The sequence below is a fragment of the Microtus oregoni genome, unplaced genomic scaffold (assembly GCF_018167655.1).
Source record: "Microtus oregoni isolate MIOR12 unplaced genomic scaffold, Mior012 000008F_ref0000371, whole genome shotgun sequence".
NCBI classification, from domain to species: Eukaryota; Metazoa; Chordata; class Mammalia; order Rodentia; family Cricetidae; genus Microtus; species Microtus oregoni.
In genome coordinates, this window is record NW_024543067.1 from 7,956,532 (window position 1) to 7,977,223 (window position 20,692).

General features: G+C 45.2%; 1 protein-coding gene across 2 annotated transcripts; it reads right to left on the minus strand.

The window, feature by feature from the left end:
- Positions 1-3,027: 3,027 nt before the first annotated feature.
- Positions 3,028-19,768, minus strand: Ptgr1 (prostaglandin reductase 1). Of its 2 annotated transcripts, XR_005974742.1 has the most exons (11): positions 19,671-19,768; positions 17,476-17,591; positions 15,640-15,685; positions 14,653-14,709; positions 13,047-13,214; positions 11,981-12,098; positions 9,360-9,515; positions 7,341-7,449; positions 5,307-5,425; positions 3,530-4,151; positions 3,028-3,495 (listed from the first exon to the last, which is right to left on the minus strand). XR_005974742.1 is itself a non-coding variant. In XM_041657274.1 (10 exons), exons 2-10 carry the CDS (start codon positions 17,579-17,581, stop codon positions 4,041-4,043), a joined length of 990 nt encoding a protein of 329 aa, XP_041513208.1. In that variant the 5' UTR covers positions 17,582-17,591; positions 19,671-19,768; the 3' UTR covers positions 3,028-4,040. The 2 variants fall into 2 exon arrangements, 1 of the variants encoding a protein (XP_041513208.1); XM_041657274.1 differs by having other exon boundaries at positions 3,028-4,151.
- Positions 19,769-20,692: the final 924 nt, after the last annotated feature.

Consider the following 20,692-nt stretch of genomic DNA (forward strand, 5'->3'; position numbering starts at 1 on the left):
CCTCAAACTCACAGAGATCCGACTGCCTCTGTCTCCCAAGTGCTGGGATCAAAGGCATCTGCCACCACCGCCTGGCCCTGGTTTGGTTTTTAACTTTTTTAAACTCTTAAAATTTACTTGTGTGGAACCTTTAATCCCAGCACTCGGGAGGCAGAGGCAGGAGGATCTCTGTGAGTTTGAGGACAGCCTGGTCTACAAGAGCTAGCTCCAGGACAGGCTCCAAAGCTACAGAGAAACCCTGTCTTGAAAAATTAAAAATAATTTATTTTTGTGTATACATGAACATACCTGTCATGTTGTGTGGAAGTAAGAAGGCAATTATGATATTTGATTTTCTCCCTCTACCATGTGCTTTCCAGGGATCAAACATAGGTTGTCAGTCTTGGGAATAGGTCCCCTTATCTGCTAAGCCATCTCAATAGCCCTAGATTTTAATTTTTGAAAGAAGTACCATGCATATTTCTAGTTCTCAGTAGCCTCCACTAGTTACCAAATTGGACAGTAAAGTTGGAGAAAAATTTTCCCTCTTCCCAGTTCCTCCCTCCACCTCTCCTCCCCCCACAATGTCCACTCCTCCACTGTTTCTCTTCAGATACAGGCAGGCCTCCTATGGATATAAGACAGCCATGGTATATCAAGTTGCAGCGAGACTAGGCATCTCTTCTATTAAGGCTGGATAAGGCAATCAATCTGATAGGAGGAATGGGTCTCAAAGCAGGCAACAGAGTCAGAGACAGCCCCTGCTCACTGTTAGGAGTCCCATAAGAAGACTAAGCTGCACAACTGTAACATATGCAGAAGGCCTTGGCCAGTCCCATGCAGGTTCCCTGTTTGTCGGTTCAATCTCTGTGAGCCCCAGTGAGCCCAGGCTAGTTGGTTCTGTGAGTTCTATTATGGTGCTCTTGAGACCACTGGTCCTACAATCCTTCCTCCCCCTCCTCCACAGGATTCCCTGAGATCTGCCCAATGCTTGGCTATGGGTCTCAGCATCTGTGCCCATCAGTTGCTGGATGATGCGCCTCCCCGATGATGTTTGGGCTAGGCACCAATCTATGAGTATAGCAGAATTTCATTAGGAATTATTTCACTGACTTTATTTATTTATTTTTTTCCCATTCGTGTATGTTAGCCAGAGAAGGCAGCCAGCCGCTTGGTTCAGTAGAGGATGATTTCCCAGGCCAACCTTCTGTACGTTGCTGCGTTGCAACGTTTTGCCACCATTTCCGTCTGGACCACAAGACCACTAAGTTCCAAGAGGCAAGGAAAAGGAGACATACTAATGGCCAGTGCTTTTCAACTCTGACTTAGTGCTGCGTCCTGCTCACCATAGTCCTGGAAACCTGTATGGGGGGAGGGGGAGACTGAAGAATGAATAGATGGGTACAGAAAAGCTGGATTCAGCTGGCCATGATGGCTCTGCTGGAGCACCGCCAGCCACCCCAACACCCGAGAATCTCGGCATGCTTATACTGTGCAGCAGAGAGGGGAGAGGTTAGCTAGTCTCTAGGCCACCAGTTTCTGGTTGCCCTCATCTGGCAGGAAGAAGCAGCAATTGCTAGGGTTTGGACACACTGGTTAATAAATCATAGATACTCGTACCTGCACAGACTGCCACCGTTCACATGTGGACTGGAGAAAGGCTTTGCCATACCTCTGGACCTCGCCAGGGAAAGCTTCACTACCCCTCTGGGTCTGAGGCACCTTGGTCCTTGACGTGGCCATGCCCACGTCAGACAATACACATACAAGACTCCATCTGAACTTTCTACATTCAATCAAATCTTCCTTGGCTCCCAACAGCCTAGAAACAACTTAGAGCCACTGGTCATACCAGGGTGATGAGGTGCTCCAGGGCACTACAGAGGGGTGTCCTGGGATATTTTTAACATTTGAGGGGACTGAGGGCTTGCTCTGGGGATCCCATTTCTCTACCTCTTGCAATGTTGGGGTTACACATGGGCCAACACGCTTACCTGGCTTTTAAGTAGGTTCTGGGGCTCCAAGTTCTCACACTTGCTCTAAGCACAGTTTACCCCCTGAGCATCTCCCCAGCTCATAAAGCCCTTATGCGACAGTCTAGTATCCATTGTCCTTATTTGACCAGCCCTATATGGAACCATCTCGCGTCGCTACTACTCCCTCTCGTGCAGGCGCCCCTCCCTCCACGCCATCCAACTCTCCCTCTGCCGTCAGGACGTCCACTACTCTATAGTGCAGTCTTCCTTGCCTTGCTGGCGTCTACAGCTCCCATTAGGCCCCGAAGCCACACAGTGGCTCCACTCTGGATATGCCCTCCACGTCAGCTGTCTCATGCACGACCTAATATCAGCTGCCTATACCAGGTCCTTCATTTTCCTGTGGACACTCTCCTCATCCTCCTTGGGACCACACATCTCCTGCTGGGACACCCCAAGGGTGACACTCTGCATAGGCTGCCTGAATTCTTTAACTCGGCTGCTTTTGTGTATGGCACTCTCCTTGTACTACTGTCTCTGAGTCCTCACACTAGGCCACCCTCTTGTTCAAATGCCATCCTCACTCTGCTTTGACTCTGGCAACCTTCATGACGCCATGCTCCCCAACTGCAACCCTGCTTAGACACTGAGAGCCGCACTGACCCAAGAAGACCTCTGCATTTTGTTCAATCACTTGACTTAGGATTCCAGGTTTCTTCACTAAGCCACAGTTCACTCCCAGCCCATCCCACTCTACTCTTTGACTCCGTATGCCAGGCAGCTGACCTCCATCAATAAGTTCAGTGTGCTCTGGCACATGGGGCTTCTCTACTCCAACCCCCAAAGGCAGGCACCTCTTGTCCCAACTGTTGTCTTTAGGACCAAATGGCTTGATAAGAGAAGATGCAGCCAGGTGTGGTAGCGTATGCCTTTATTCCCAGCACTTGGGTGGCAGAGGCGGGCAGGTATCTGAGTTTGAGGCCAGTCTTGTCTACAGAGTTCTAGGATATCCAGGGCTGTACAGAGAAGCTCTGTCTCAAAACTTCAGAGTGAGAGAGACAAAAGCAGGGAATTCCAGTTTTTAATTTTATTTGTCAACCAAGTTTTTCCAGAATGTTCAGGATTCAAAAAGCACCAGTGTACAATATAAGGTTTGTCTCTTGCCCAGTCTAACACTTCTCAGTTCCTTCCTTGGTATGGTAAGTGGCATTAGCCTCACTACACAGCACACCAGCGTAGGCTGGCACCGAGACCTCCAGATAGCAGCAGTGTGTTCGGTTTTGTTTTCCTTCTGGTTTCATAAGTATCGAGTATTATATGCAATTGGGGTAGAAATCTTACACCATCAAATTCATCAATTTCTGCATGCAGTTAGGTCACTTTAAGCTTTTGGACACTGCTCCAGTTAGCTTGAATGTTGATCTTGACAACTGCTTCAATCAAACTGGCCTGTAGACAGGTCTGTGGAAGCCTCTTTATTACTCATTGATGTAGTAGGCTAAGCCCACTGTGGGAGGTACCATCTCCTAGGCTAAGCCCACTGTGGGAGGTACCATCTCCTAGGCTAAGCCCACTGTGGGAGGTGCCATCTCCTAGGCAGTGGATGGTGGACTGTACAGGAAAGTTAGCTGAGCACCAGCCTGCATGCGCTAGCTAGCAAGTGGCCCTGGCTGTGAGTTCCCTGGTTAGAAACAAAGCTAACGGAATACAAAGCAGGCCTACTTACAGCTTCCTCCCCTAATTTCTCTCACTGACAGGCAGTAACCAGAAAGAGTAAGCCAAGTAAACCTTTTCCTCACTTAAATTGCTTTTGTTGCAGCAACAGAAAAGAAAATTAGAACAGACACCAAAGCCATTATTTCTTACAATCACCTAGGAGGAGATGAACTAGGCAGAAACATGCCTTCTTTTTGTTTGTCAGGAGATTTTCATTCTCTATCATAGATTTTTAAAAAATCACACAGGTATTTTATTAGATAGGTCAAATTCCTTGCAGTTATTTCTTACATAAGGCAGTGTACATTTGTACCAAATGATTAAAAACAACCTAACCCTCCAGTGATGATGCTTATGTCATTTTTTTCTTCATGCTTTCACTATTGCCTTCCCCAAATTTTCTCCTTTCAACATTCCCATGAACGTCGCTGGCATCTTCTCAAATCCTTCGTGGATGTATTCGTGGTACTGGATTTTACCCTGCATCAAAACAACAATCATGGGTTGATTTCATTTTCCAAATGATGTCCTCTTCCCATCCTAGCAACAATTTTATCAGGTATACAAGAAGAATCTTGGAATTCTGAGATGACGGCCCTCTTATCTATGGACAACAAGATCTATGGACAGGTTACACACAACACAATCACAGCGCACTCTCAGGGTAAATGTTAACAAACAGGCAACAATAAAGCGATTCCTGTGTACCCTGCACAGAAAGGTTTAACAATGTGATGATCTCAGAAGAGAGAGAAAAAGAAAGGTACACCCTCAACAGATGCCGTTTTTCTCATATCTAGTAGCCCAATGATGGGAAACACCACACCTCAAGTAAGACTGGAGGAGGTGGGGCTTGTTCAGAAACATAAATACCATGGAAATTACACTTCGTTCTCCCTTCTAACCAAGGTTCACCCTGCGCGTTACCAGTTACTTAGAAGAGAGACAGTGTAAAGACATAATTAAAACATAATGAGGTCATATGAGCATGTCATGAGCAAGCAGAACTGGTGTCCCTTTTGAAACTAAGGCAGACACACCCAGAGAAGACCGTAAGACGATATAGGAAGAAAAACCTCTGAAAAAGCGAGAACCCGCTGGTACTTTGCTCTCAGGTGAGCAGCCTCTAGAACGAATTTCTGTTGCCTGAGCCACCCATCCTGTGGTGCTTTGTGACGGCAGCCCTAGAAACTAACGCAAATACTAGTGAAATTTTAATAACACACTTATTCCATTACAGCCTTCACCCTCAACCCCCAAACAAAAATTTAAAGAAATTTATTTTCCTTTGTAAGATTAGGAAAGAATGTTTATAACTGAAAACACTGATCCAAAAGACAAGAAGAAACAAAAAAGTGAAGAACTGGGGGCTGGAGAGATGGCTCAGCGGTTAAGAGCACTTGGCTGCTCTTCCAGAGGTCCTGAGTTCAATTCCCAGCCACCACATGGTCGCTGCCAACAACCATCTGTAGTGGGATCAGATTCCTTCTTCTGACATGCGTGAAGACAGAGCACTCAGATATATAAAATACATGACTAATAAATCTTAAAAGGGGGGGATTGAAGGACTGAGGGTTGTGAGTTGCAAAAGTCTGTGGGAGCTGGTGGGCAGTGGGAGTGGCTGGGTCCCCTTACCTCTGAGACCCAATTCATCAGGTCTATCAGAGCCTTCTGGCGGACATCTCCCTGCCAGCGGGTAACGAGGAACCCCTCCATGCGGAGTTGCTGATAAATCACAGCCTCTGGGGGTGGGCCTGGAAAAGGAGGATTCATTCATAGTCACAGGGTCCCGGGACATGTCCACAGTGAGACACACTCTCTCGGCTCTCCAAGCACCCCCTCCCCATTCTGTTTCCTCCGCTCCTTCCTGATCCACAGGGCCAGCACTAACCAAGTGGTGGGGAGAAGAATGGCCCCAGAGACATCCGCACGCCAAGCCCCAGAGCCCATGAGTATATACGCTCCACAGGGAAACAGAGAGCAGGAAGAGAGAAGTCACACTGGCTGCCTGGGAGCCAGCAGCTGAGGCATGGTGCAGGGTTGGAGTTACACACTCTCCGAGAGTCAGTGGAAGTGGGCTAATGGAATGGCAAGGTCAGGAGAACGGAAGCAAGGCATCTTTGGTGTCTTGGACGACTGGTGCAACTTAAGGCTGAAGTCTCCACTCACTGGAGCCTTGTCTTGAACCAATAGAAATTGGCACATGATGCGGGACATATATAAATGCTGGGATGTGCCTCAGAACAAATGCTTTAAGTCATAACGCTGCCCATGCTCAGACCGTCCCGCAGCATGGCGCTTATTCAACAGGCCCACAGCAACCTTATTTCCCTTAGAGTTAAAGGTCCAGCCTGGGCTAGGGAGATTTGGCTCAGTCAGTAAAATGATTGCCATTCGACACGAGAATAAGAGTTCAGATCCCTGGCACCCATGTAAAAGCTAGGCACAGCAATGCGAATTTATAACACCAAGTAGAAGGATCCCTTGAAGTCATCGGCCAGCCATCTAGATGAATTGATGGGTTCCAGCTTCAGTGAGAGACAATAGTCTCAAAAGGTCAAAATGGAGAGCAACTGGGAAGTAAGGTTGACCTCTGACCTCCATACATACCCACACGTATGTGCACACACCACCCACATAGAACTTTCATTTTCTCATCTTGGAAGAGACTGAAATACTGTTGCTGAGCTCAGTTCCCCAACAGGAACATTGGTTTCTTTTGGGTGCAACAAAGCAAGTATGGTTGTAAGTTGGTAGAAATACTGACTTGTCTCTGAGCTATACTGACACTGGAATGTGCTAGAATTCCTGGCCTCAGAAGCAAGGCAGAATCCCATCTGATTAAAATGGTTGACGGTCAGATGCTTTCCCAAGATTCCATCTTAGCATCAATTGCAAAAGAAGATGTGTGGGATGAGGGTGTCCCTATCAATGAGATTGCCAAGCAAATCTGGAGTTTCCTGGCTGGAGAAGGTAGTGTTTTGATTTTCCATAACTCATGAGGGAATCTGCAATCAGTCTGTCTTCAGCCCCACTGTTCTAAGCTCCCCCATCTCTAGGCAGTTCTGCTGGCAATCAGTACTATGGGATTTTATTCACAAATCAAGCCCAGGATTGAAGAAGTAAGCAGTTGTTCTATGGTCACCCATATCCTGATTAGAGACCCAAAGATTCCTTTTTCTTCTTCTTCTTCTTCCTCAGGAGCCTCAACTAAATCTATCATCCCGATAACAGAGAGAAGACCAGATGTGAGGAGTCGAAGCACTGGGCTCTGTCGTGTGTCAGCCATTCATCTTGTAACAGAGGCTCACACAGGATCACACAACACAGAAGCAAAGAGCATAGGGCTCTCACCTCACACTGCTTTTGGACCCCTGGGAGTATGAAGGAGAGGGAGGGAGGGATTTCAGTATAGAAAAGTGAGGAAGAGTGAGATGGAGAGCACAAGAGAAATGAAAGAAGCCAATCAAAGAGCGTGTGTGCCCGGAAGGCGGGAACAGCCAGGCCTTTTTCTCTTTAAGGGGAAATTGCCAGACCCCATCAAGCACAGATGTCCTGCTGCTCTAGAAGGCAAGGCCCACCCACACCTGTGAAGACATGACAACGACCCCCGCCTCATCCCCGTGTCTATGAATCTGTCCAGTCCTCCTACATGCAGGAGCATAATACCTTGTGAACGTGGACCGGTGAGGTTGTACTGAGAGATGGCCCCACAGATGGCAATTCTCCCAAACGTCTTCATCTGGGCTATAACTGTGTTTGAAAACTCTCCGCCTACCTAAACAGACGGCCAGAAAACAAACAAAAAACATAACACGTTAAATAATGGTAAAAATCCACTAAGGAGAATCAACAAAATTGATTAAATCAATACAGTAGTTGCAGTGATTGCGGCTGAAATACATATCAGAAAGGAACATTTCTAAGAGGTAGAGGCAAAAGGATCAGAAAATTGAGGTTATTCCCAGCTACATAATGAGGGCAAGTTACTTAAGACTTCAGTTTAGTATAACAATCCAAACCTCATTTCTCCTTTGTAAAATAAAGTAAATAAACAACAAAGAAGGGGGATTAGGATTAAAGATTATAATCCACACGAGAAATGTTCACGTGTAGACATTTTGCCTAGGAGCCATAGCTCAATGTTCCTGGTTACTTTACAGAACACAGCTACTGCAATAATGAAATTTAACTGCAATGAAGAGACGCGTACTCATATATAAAGAACTGATAATCTAGTTGAGAACTAGGCCAAAGTTCTATACACATGTCCCCAAACATGATACATGTATGTCCATGAGTATGTCTTCAGTGTCATTTGTCACAAGGAAATGTAAATCAAAATCATACTGAAATCACTTCAACCAGAGTAAGGTGGATATAAGAAAACCAGTCACAAGGCAGGCAGTGGTGGCGCATGCCTTTAATTCCAACCCTCAGGAAGCAGAGGCAGGTGGATCTCTGTGAGTTCGAGGTCAGCCTGGTCTACAGGTTGAGTTCCAGGACAGGCTCCAAAGCTACACAGAGAAACCCTATCATGGCAAAAGAAAGAAAGAAAGAAAGAAAGAAAGAAAGAAAGAAAGAAAGAAAGGGAGGAGGAGAAGGAGAAGAAGAAGAAGAGGAGGAGGAGGAGGAGGAGGAGGAGGAGGAAGAAGAAGAGGAGGAGGAGGAGGCGGAGGAGGAGGAGGAGGAGGAGGAGGAGGAGGAAGAAGAAGAAGAAGAAGAAGAAGAAGAAGAAGAAGAAGAAGAAGAAGAAGAAAGCCAGTCATTCCAGGTAACATTAAAGCTATGGAAAAATTCTAGCCCTTTGAGACTACTGGTAGGAATGTATGACAGTGTAGTTATTTTGCAGAAATACATTGGCAATTCCACAAAATGTAAACATGAAGTTTCCATATGACCTAGCAATTCTACTCATAGATGAATATCCAAGAGAAATGAAAATGAATTCAAACAAAAATTTGTGTGTGAATGTTCACAGTAGCATTACACAGTGAAAAATCAGACACCCGTCGACTGATAAACAGGTGCAAACTGTAGTATATCCATACAATGAAATATCATTCACTCATTAGAAAAAAACCAAGTATGAATATCTACTATAACACGGATGATCTGGAATCGTTTTTGCTAAGTGAAAAAAGCCAGTCACAAAAAGAACACATTTTTGAGGAGAGAAGACGTAACTGAGGATTAATGTTTCTTTGGGAAGTGATAAATATTCAACAACTGTGGTCACAAAGACAGTTTGATACTAAAAATGGTTAAGATCTGAACTTTCTTTCATTTACAGTGCAGGGACTGGATGCAGGGCTGTGTACATGGCAGGCAACAAGCCCTATTGTTGAGTTACATCCTTAGGCTAAAATTTTACAGTGGGTTTATTTGTTTGTTTGTTTATTTATTTATTCAGTGCTCGACATGGGGCCAAGGTAACATTAGAAAGCCCAGGCTTGCCTTGAGCCTGCTATCCTCCTTTATCAGCCTCATGAGTGTTGGCATTATAGGCATAGCTACTATGTCTGGCTATGCAGTTTAAAATGAATGAATTCCATGGTCTGTATACCTTAACAAATCTTTCCCCATAAAGAGTGTACTTGATTCATATATTCTAGATGGAAACTTTAGAAAGATGCTCCTTTATGTAATACATTATTGGTAAATCAGGTAAGCTCAGATTGTACTTACATTGTCAAAATAGCAATCATAACCATCAGGAGAAGCCGTTCTCAATGCTTCTTCCAAAGACTTTACTGTCTTGTAGTTAAAGGCAACATCGAATCCGAGCTTCTTAAGATAGTTAACCTTCTCATCAGACCCTGCGGCACCAACAACTTTGCAGCCCTAAATGAGGGACAATGCAGACTATTAATGAAGCAGGGCCCAATTCCACGTTCCCAGTCTTACACAATCATGTTGTTACTCAAGAGCACACCTTGCGCGGGTCAACTTTTCCACACTATGACAAAAACAGCTGAGAAAACAGTGTAAAGGAGGAAAGAGACAATTGGCTCACAGTTTTGACTCCATGTTTCTGGGGTGTGTGATATGTTTATCACAGCAGAAGGGCATGACATTAGAAAAGCCACGCAACTATGGCAGCCAGCAGAAAGAGACAGAGACGGATAAGAAGAATCTAAAACAACCTTCAAAGACAATTCCAGTGACCTACTTCTCCTAGCTAAGCTCTCCTAGTTTGTCTCATCTACCAACAATGCCATCAAACCATCCGATGAGCCTATCCGTAGGCTGATCCATTGATGAGGTCAGAACTTTCCAAATCCAATCACTTCTGAAGTGGGAACCAGCCTTCAACCTATAGGAACACAATTCCCATCCAAACCACAGCACACACCAAACACAAGGAATTCCACAGGAAGTCAACAGACCCTGCGGGTGAAACTGGTCCCCAGCCTGGAACTCAACTACAGCTAGCCTGACCACTCAGTAGATCTATTTGGTTTGCAGTTCATTTCAACCTGCTGCTTTAACAACCTGGTCACTTGGCCTCCTGGTCTCTTCACTCTGGGGCATCTCTTTTCCTCCAATGACATAAATCTTATCTCGGTGTGGTGTTTCATCTTTGTTGTCGCTGTGTTAATTGTGTGTGTGTGTGTGTCTGTGTAGACACACATGTGCATGTGCAGGTGTGTAGAAAGGCCAGAAGACAGCATCAGATCCTCTCCATCTAGATAAACAGGTGATTGGGAGCCACTATGCGGGTGCTGAGAGCTGAACTTGGACCCTCTGGAAGAGCAGCAGTGCTCAGAACTACTGAGCCATCTCTCCAGCACAGTGCAATGCTTCTTTGGAACATCATTTCCCCTTGCTCTCAGCTAGTTTTAAAATTTTATATTTATTACTAACCATGTTCATGCACTTATGATATGTAGGTATGGGTACATGCATGTAACAGCACATATGTAGAGGTCAGAAGACAACTTTGGAGAGCTGGTTCTCCCCTTTTCCTTGCACCTTTATATCAGAGGCTTAACTCAGGTCATCAGGTAGGTACAGCAAGCCCCTTTACCCATGGAGTCATCTCTATAGTCCTCCATATTTTTAATAAAACATTTGCAGTTTGAATATTGAAAATACTTCTAATTTAATATTGTAAATATAGCCTATGCTACATATAGCTAGAACTTCTGAGTTCAGAAAAAGAGAAAAACAAAGCCTACCAATCAAACTCCCGTGGAACGATACAGGCAAAATTCTCCTTAAATCCTATCAGCTCAGTGGTAGAGTCTGTGCTTAACATGTCCTAGACCCTGGTTCAGTTACCAGCCTTGCCCCAAAGCCATCAGTTCCAAAGGTTTCAATCTATAGTGTACCAATATTTCTTGAATTTCTGGAATGCCAAAACGACGTTGGAAGATAAATGTAACTCGCTGGTTGTAAGGTTAAATAACAAAAGCTGAGACAGTTTATGAGATTCAGCTTCTTTCCCCATGCATGGACTTACTCATCTAAGTGTTTCCTACAGCCTCAGTTGTGTCCAAGCGCCTGTTAGTAACAGAGGCCAGCCCTTGGCTATCAGGTACAGCTCTACATTCAACTCTATTCCACTGACCTTGCCCTATAAGAACATGTCCTAAGTCCTCTACAGAAGCCTTTGACAAAGCTACATCACTCTGCTAGGTCACCTGAGAACATCCCCAATATGAGAAAACAAATTCTAACCAGGTCTGAGCTGCCTGCTATCCTGTACACTCGCCGTCAGACTGGATCCCTTGAGCAGAGAGCTGCCCAAATCAGAGTCTACACTCTGCTTCCATTTCTGTTCCAGGAGCTCATTCCCAAACAATGGCCCCACCACCTATACTGATTGCTCGCTTCTTCCTGATGCAACAGCCTTTGCAATAGAGCCATGTGGGTGATGACTCCTGGCTCGGCTGACCTCAAGTCCCTCTTTGTATTTCTGGAGTCATGAAGGAAGGCAATTAAACTGAGCAAGAGAAGACACAGTAAAAACAAAACATATGTGTGTAATAAAATATAATATATACACACACACACACAAAAATATGTTTGTGTGTGTGTGTGTGTGTGTGTGTGTGTGTATACTCAGTAAACCAGATGGGTTCATGCCTGACTTGATATCTGCTGTGTTATCAGTTAACACTGGTCAGCTCATCTTTATTGTTCTCGTTTCCTCATCGTCCCCTTTCTCAGCCTCTGTCTTCTAAACAAGTCCCAGCAAGTTGATCGTACACCCCCTTGAGTGCAGAAAGTCCTCTGGATTCACGGCTGCATTCCCAGCATGCGCAGTGGGTCCTGCAGAGGTGTGGCTAGAGGAAGACACTTACCTTGAGCTTGGCTATCTGCCCCACTACTGAGCCCACTGCTCCTGCTGCTGCGTTGACCATCACTGTCTCTCCACCCTTCACGCCACAGATGTCAAGCAGGCCAAAGTAGGCAGTAAGGCTACGGGAATACATACGGATGTGGGAATAGATTCAGACTCTTTCTCATCTCTTTCCCCTCCATACTTTCCCCCTCAGACAGTGGTGGTGCACACCACTCAGCACTTAGGAGACCCCCCCAAAACAAAAATTAAAAATTTTTGTATCTTTAAACCACATATCTCTCAAACCCCATCATTATATTCTCAACATCTATTGGTTCAACTTTCTAAATCCCAGTCTGGAGATGAGCTGTGTCTTCCCCAAGCCTCTTGTGATTAAGGTTTGGTTTCCAGTACACCAGTGTTCAGAGATGGGGTTTGACAAAGTGATTAAATCATGAGAGCACTGCTGTAAGCAATGCATTAATCCCTTGATGGATTCAAAATATGATGGCATTGTTAGGAGCTGGGGCCTAGTCAGAGGAAGCGGGTCACTGAGGACAATGCCCTAGAAAGATACATCTCATTTCTGGCTCCTTGTTTTTCTTCTCTTCCTGGGTGCCATCAGATAGACAATTCTGCCCCATCATTCCCCTTACACCATGATAACTGACCTTGTCCCAAGCTTAAAACAAATGTGTTAATGAACTGAAACCATGATCTGGGAGAAAACTTTCCTCCATTTAAATTGTTGCTCTTGGGTATTTCTCACATAAATAGAAGCTGACACAAGATGAAGATGAGAACATGTGGAATTTGTCTGACTTACTTTATTTAATGTCCTCTGGTTTTGTCTATGTTATCATAAAAGCCAAGGTTTCTTTCTTTCTAAAGATTATATTGTATTCTTTTATGTATAACATTCTCTACATTCATTTACTTAACAGATTCTTCTCTGTTTAAGCTCCTTCATTTTTCATTCCTAACAGTTTTTCTCCAATCAACCCTTGTGCCTTAAGTGTCTCCTTGCTGGTTAAGTTATAACATTAGACATTCTGATGAACAAAACATGCCATGACAACACTTACCCTGGCATGCCAACTGTCCCCAAAGCCAAAGACAGTGGTAACTTGTCTGGCCACTCTGCAGGCAGTTTTCTCAGTCCATTGCCATCAGAAATGGAATGTGATGTCCAGCCTAATAAAGCCACCACAACAGTTCCCGTGGGAAAGGCTGGGTTTTTGCTTTCCACAACTCTGGAAGATAAAAAGACAGTAAGAAACGTGATATCTTTTCCCATTCGTGGGGTCAGGATGCTTTGTAGGGAATGTTCAGCAGAGGGCATTGAGCTAAGTCATCCATGACTGACTCTGAGGAATCTCTCCTTAGTTCTTAGTCATGTGGGAGCATCAAAGAAAATTCTCAACTGGTCCCGTACCAATCTCTTTCTCTGCCCATTTCTCTCCTTTCTTAGCAAGGGTCCTCTGTCCCCTGGATCCAGGGGCCTCTCTCCTCCATCCTCTACACATCAGCCTCCCCCCTCCCTTGGGGACCCTTTCTGCCATTGTTAGCATTTTCTTCTCTGTCGTCCTTTCTCTCAGCAGTAAGAAGGCACAACTCGGCCATTTTATAATCTCATCTTTTCCCCCATCTTCCCTATTTTATACTCAAATTTCCTCATTCTCCATCCACATGATAAACCAGAACAATATGCTTTCCCCCTTCACCAGCCCACTGAGTTCATAACCTTCTGAGTGTGAAACATAGTGGCTACTCTGTTTTAACATCTCTGAATTATTTATTTGTTATTCATGTGTGTGGAGGAGGAGGAGACAGGTACCATGGCATGTCTATCGAGGTCAGAGGTCAACTGTCCACCATGGGTTCTAGGGACGGGACTCAGGCCAACAGTCTTCTCTTCTTTAATACCTGACTCCACCTCTCTACTCCACCCTTGCAGGTCCCAAGACACTGACCTCTGACCTCTGGCCTTTGGCCTTTCCTTCCTAAGCTGCCTCTTTTCTTTTCTGCCTCATCTACTGATTCTTGCAGCTCCTCTTACACAAACCTTACTTCTTGAATGCGCCCCCCCCAAGTTACAGCTAAATATCACATTTATTTTAGAAAGTTTAAATAAAATGAAAATATCAGACTGAAAACTTAGCTCAGTCGTATAGTACTTGCCTGGGATGCATGAAGGCCTGGGCTGAATCACAAGCACCACAATTTTTTAAAGCAAAATTTAAAAAAATGCTTAAAAAAACAAACAAAAATATCAGCTATAATCCTACAACATAAAGATATATATATATTAACTTACATAACTGAAGTAAAGTTTTGCAACCTAATTCTCTCTCAACTTTAGATTAGTTTTATATAATTTATATTTTTTGTGTTTCTGCCATGATCCTTCTCACCTCAGGCCCAGGACCAACAGAGGCAAGGGCTACACACTGAATCCTATGAAACGATGAATCAAAACGAGCCATTCCTCCCTTTCAGTCACTTCGCTAAGGTATTTGGCACAGCTACAGCATCCTTCCGACCTTCTCAGTCAAGAAGGAGGCGGGCCTTCCCAAACTGTTTCCTAGAGAACCACAGAGGCTGGAGAAGGAGCTGCGGGAGCAGTGAACACAGACCCTGCAGGAGCTGGAGGACATTTATCTGAACGGCAAAGCAGATGTAAATACTTACCTGGCCACTTGCTCACCCATCATCTTATCACCCTCCTTCAGTCTTTTCGATGCAATTCTAAAAAAAAAAAAAAAAAAAAAAAAAGGAAAAAAAAACCAGAATTCATTCAGAATTCATTCTTAGTGTGTGAGACTATCTGATATCTTGAGTATCAAGCTAAATGGCAAAATATTGGGTCAAAACAACATCCAATATACCAGGGCAGTGCAACCAGGTGAGATGTAACATGAGGTGGCTCTGCCTTGAACCCCAAAATATGCATTCTATGAATGATGTGAGAGTCTTACCATTCTGCTCAGTTGGAGGTGAGTTTCTGTCAATCATACTCAAAATACAGCATGGGCCCTGCTGGTATCTGCTACCCCAACACTAAGCACCCCCAAAAGAATGCTAATTACCACTTTGTTTTATTTACCAGGGTCTCCCTATGACTGGTCTTAAAATTGCAGTCTTCCTGCATCAGCTTCTCAAGGTATGAGCCACCATGCCCGGTTGCTAGTTAACATCTTTAAATGGTATCTTTCCACAGAGAGTTGAATCTTTGCCAATCAGCTGTATTACTTATTTAGGTTAAAAGAAATCACTGAAGTGCCATGGAAGAGCATTTGTTCCCTCTCTGCCCTCCAGTGCTTTTGAAGTTATAAGTCTGAGTCAACTATGAATCACAAAACACAAAATACTGGGGAAGAGAAGGCAGCAAGACCTGATTTTCATCTTAGCAGCTTCTGCTCCACTGTTGCCCATAGGGAATGGGTAAATGGAGGCCAGCTCCTGCACCTCTCCCCGTCTCTCCTGGAAGCAGCTCCACTGAGCAATGGAAGGGAAAACTGCGCAGAGCCAACCTTGGGCTACAAAAGATGAGACCCTCGAATCTCACCATTGTTACAGTATAGGGAGAACGAGGAAAGCCTGCTGTTTTGATCATGGGCTATCCTAAAAGACGAGCTGCAGTTCTTCAAACATGAAAACTGAGGAGGGAGAGAGTACCTCATGTAAGGATCCACAGAGAGGAACAGGGCTTCCAGCAGGACCTCTACAAAAAAAAAAAAAAAAAAATTGAGATGCAGTTAGTGATGCAAGCCAGGATGGCTGCCTGGCATTCTGAATAAACAAGCCTAGTCTTTCTGTTTAGGGACCCCAGCCCATCCGTGCTATTAGTGATTAATTTTACCATGCTGGGGATTGATTTTAAAACCTTTTAAAACATAAGGAAAACTCTCTTATGGTGAGTTTCACCTCCAGCTCCCCACCTGTGCTTCCCACTGGAGAGAAGAAAGACTTTCATGTTTGACCCAGCCCAGCTGATGATGATGAAGATGACGATGATGATGATGATACTGCTACCTGTACTATTTTAGGGGGATCAATTCATGTGACATTTTCAATTATTGTCCCATCCTACTTAAGGTCAAGTTAAATAACTTAACAGGGTCACTTTTGCAGCCGCCGTGATACGGTGGTCATGTAACACCTTTGCTTCCTACTGTTGTGATAAAGACCATGACCAAATCTGCCCCAATCACAGGCTAATACAAAGGGACACAGGGGCAGGAGCTCCAGGGAGGCACCTGAAGGGAGGAATTGAAGCAGAGGCCATGAAGGAACTCCGCTTCCTGGCTCACTCTCATCTGCTTTCTTAATACAATCTAGGACCACCAAGGGTGGCAGAGCCCACACTGGGCTGATCCCGCCTATGTAAATCATTGACCAGGAAAACGTCTATGGACTTGCCTGCCCACAATTCCATAGAGACATTTTTCTCACTTGAGGTCCTTCTTCTCAGATAACTTTAGCTTGTGCCAATTTGACAAAACTAACCAGAATGTGTAACATTTTACTAACTTCTTTGATCGATACAAAAGAAGACATAGTTTGCTAAAGTGACCTCCTCTGTATATTTTCTGGAACTTTGTATCCAAGTTTTGCCCACTGCAACTTAACCTCAGTGAGTGACCCTGTCATGGCAAGGGACTGCACCCGGATCTCAGGAGCTAATTCACTGCAGCACCCTAGGGACACAGCTCACGGGCTGGGCTCCGGGTAGAACTCCTGAGACCTGCTGGCCTCTCTGTCATCATCAGGCTCATCAGGACAAAGGAGACAGCCATCTTTGTCAAAGCCATGAAGGGTAAGGCACCCAGACATGAGCTTCATCAAAGATACTGGGGAGGGGGACCCATGATGACATTCAAGCTGCATAGGAAAGAAACCCTAAAAAGGTGATGGTGGGTTGCAAAACAGACATAAATGCCTCCCAATACTGTGTGCTTCCGATCAAGAAATCTGGTTCGGTGGGTTGAGTGTGAAACCCAGTGGTTACCTAAAATCATGAAGAGGAGGAGAAGAGGTGGCAGCAAAAAAGAAAAAAGAAAGAAAGAAAGAAAACGAAAAAATAGAAAGAAAGAAATTTGCCAGCCTGTGAATCTGGGCAACTTGTTTTGATCCATGGGATTTTAAGAAAAGTAATACAAGTAGAAACTTGAAAAATTCTTGAACACTGGAGCTCACCAACCCACAAGACCACTACAAGGAAAGAACCCAATCTGGCTGTTCAGAAAAAAAAGGGGGGGGGGGCTGCAACCTGACCCCAGTAGAAAGCCTTCTATTATTAGGCAGATGAATGAGACTTATCCTAAAGTAACTAACCATTTAGCCCAGGTGAGACCTACAAAGAAGCACCCAGCTTAAACTAGCCTAAGCTATGAACACTCAGAACTTTTGTAAACTAATAAGAAAAATTGTCTGAAGTCAAACTTGGGGATGGATTCTCCGTTAGGCGGCGGCAGAAGCTAATGGTTACAGCCTCTGCCAGCTCCGACTTACCTCCATTATTTAAGGGTGGGAGCTCAGTTGTCTTCAGCTCGAAGTCACTGTCAGTGGGGAAGCCTTCAAAGTGCTTCTTCAGGGTCCAGCTCTTGGCTCGCACCATCGTGATGTACCTAGAACACGGTAAACCCGTGGTCAACGATCATCTCATAGCCCTGAGGCCAGCAGGAAAACCCTATTACCACATAATCACATCCATTTACAGCTTTCTGGGATTATACTAAGCACTTCCTATGTTTGATCTCATTTTATTCCCATGGCTTTTCTGTAAGAGTCATTGTTACCAATCTCTTCAGGTGCGCAGATGCGGAAACAGGCTAACAAGGCAAAAAGAAAAACGTAAACTGACAAATTCATGCTGGAGTTTCTCTAGGACATTAGACAACTAGCGGACCTGCAAAGTCCAGCAATTTCTCGCCTCTCCTGCTGTGACTCTTCAGGAAAAGCCTGAAATACAGGAACCAAAGTCACGTCTTTTTTTTTTTTTTCTACAGAAGCAAGGACTTCATAGCCACTGGGGGGCGCCGCTGCTCCATCTCATTGTCTCTGGTTTCCGCTCCAAAATGGAAACTGACTTAAACTTGCTTCCAGGTAAAACCAACAGATAATCTAAGCTGCACTGTGCTTTAAAGGGAGGGTTCGGGGCACAGAACTACACATCATCACGTGGGACCTCAGTGAATTCTCCAGATAAGCACTCAGGACTGACCAGTTTGTTCACTACGTTCCTCAATCCCTGGGAAACAGCCCGACTGGAGGACGGTGAGCAGGGAAATCCAAAACCCAACTCTTCCCATCTACTTGTCTCTGGGTTCGACAAGGGATTCCCATAGCCCAGGCAGGCCTGAGCGAGCTCGCAACCCGATCCTGCAGTGAACCATCATAAGGTGCTGATGACGAGCCTCTGCGAGAACTGCTGAGTCATCCTCTTTCCAATCACTCCCACCCCTCCCCCAACTGACAGCTCACTGCTTACATTGAGAGGACACAGTGTAAGCGATGGAGAGTGTTTAACAAGCCCGTCACCTTCTTTACCTAACACTTTGTGATGAAACACTTGAAATCTGCTTCGTTTTGAACTAATCATTGTTACCAAGAGTCACTCTCTCTGACTCGGTGCCCTTTGACCAATACTTCAACCCTTCTCGGTCTCTGATAACTATCGTTCTACTCCACATTTCCGAGTCCAATTTGTTGTTTTTCTGAGACAGGGCATGGCTGTGTAGCCCAGGCTGGCTTGAACTCCCTAGGTAACAGAGGCTGTTTTGGAACCCTTCATTCTCTTGCTTTCACAAGCTGGAACAAAGGCACACTCCACCACACTCAGCTTGAGTCTGGTTTATTGTTATCGTTATATTGTGTGTGCATGACCCTGGGGGGGGGGGGCGTGCGTGTCACCGAGGGCTTGTAGAGGTCGGAAGACCGCCTTCAGGAGTGGGTTCAAGTCTTCCAACCTTGGGTTCCAGGGACCGAACTCAGGTTGTAGGACTTGCGGGGCAAGCACCTTCACCCGCAGAGCCATCTTACTGGAGGATTTCCATTTTGTTTTGTTTTTAAAACTCTTCATATTGCCAGCCTGGTCTACAAGAGCTAATTCCAGGACAGGCACCAAAGCTACAGAGAAACCCTGTCTCGAAAAACCAAAAAAAAAAAAAAAAAAACCTCTTCATATTTCCGTCTCTCTTCGAAGCAGTAGCACCTCTTCCTTCTGAACTTGCCACAAGTCTAGAAGGACCCCTTTGAAAAGGGTCCTGGTACAGTGCCTTGGTGCGTGACCCGGCCTGCTCGACTGGCTTTCTACCTCGCATGCGCGAATCCCCACCCCAATCTTTCTCATTTGCTTCAGTTTAGCAATCCAGCAAACTCCTAGCCCAGATCTTCCTGGGTGCAGGCGTTTCCGCCGCATGCACGAATGCACGTACAGTCGGACTGCAGGCCGACTTTGCCGTTTCCCTAACTCAGGTCTCAGTCTCTCCTAGAAGCTGCAAGGACCGCGAGGCGATTCTGGACTCCCTAACTTCCAGAGCGCAAAACCCAGGGTCACTATGCATCATCGGTCTATGGACGTCCGGGTCGGGGAGACCTCCCGCGCTCACTTACTCAACGAGGATCTATATGCTCAGCGGGAAGAAAGAACCGGTTGGGCGAGGGAAGAGGAAAAGAAGAGGGATCAAAAAAATGTGTCTACTTACAGAAGCTCGCAGAAACTCCTTTCCTGGAAGGCCGCTCTGAATGCTCAGTTTAGCGCCCAACAGTTGACTTTTGCAGGACGGTCGGAGGGGGCGGGGCTTCTCCAGGGAGGAGCAGCTTCGGCCAAGAGCTAGGGGAGGAACATAAGGAGGGGTTTGTGTGAGTAGGTGTCTCCCTGTGTTCTAAATAATAAAAATATTTTTTCCTGAAGAACTCAATTTACGTTCACAAGATCAGAATCAAAGAAATCGATAAATTACCCAGTTACTTCAGGCGATATCCTGCCACCTCGGGCCAACTAACTGCTGCTGCTGTCACTATTTCCCGTCTCTGGGAGAGGCAGGTGCTAGGTTCTTTGAAGCCTTAACAGAGAAGGTGAGCAGTCATGGCATCTAAAACTGTTTTGTAAAGAATGAGTTAAGATGGAGTTATGGCAGCGACGAGATACAGTCGTCACTACTCGCTGCCAGCAGCGGGAGGAGTTCCCAGCTTGGGAACCTCAGTAAGGTAAAGTCCCTTCCTTGACTAGAAGGCAGAAGGCTCAGAGGAATCAGTGGAGAAAGTCAGATAGCTTACCTGCTTTAGATTTAAGTGGGACATTTAGAAAACTATGCCCTTGGGTGATTTTACAATCCCTAAACCACATTGCTCAGAGAATGTAATTTACACCTAAACTTAAAAGATGGGGGGGAGGAGGGCGTGAGATTGCAAGCTGGCTTACTTTATCCTAAAGACAGTCCTTTGTAAATGAAATTTTAAGGAGGCTTCCTGAGGAACATTGTTCAGGTCTAGGGCAGAGGGGAGTGCTCAGATCATTCTTTTGTAAAACTCAGTCACATTCTCTATACAATCTTGTTGGAGATGGTTTAGAACACCCATCATCTCCATAGGCAATCCTGACATTTTATGTTGAGGTTTCTGATCCCCAGGATGTTTGAGTGAGCAGCTTCTTTCCATTCTCCTGTCCCTCTTAGTTCCCATCTTTGGCTCTTATGTTAGTACAGTGAGGGCTAGCTCTCAGCAA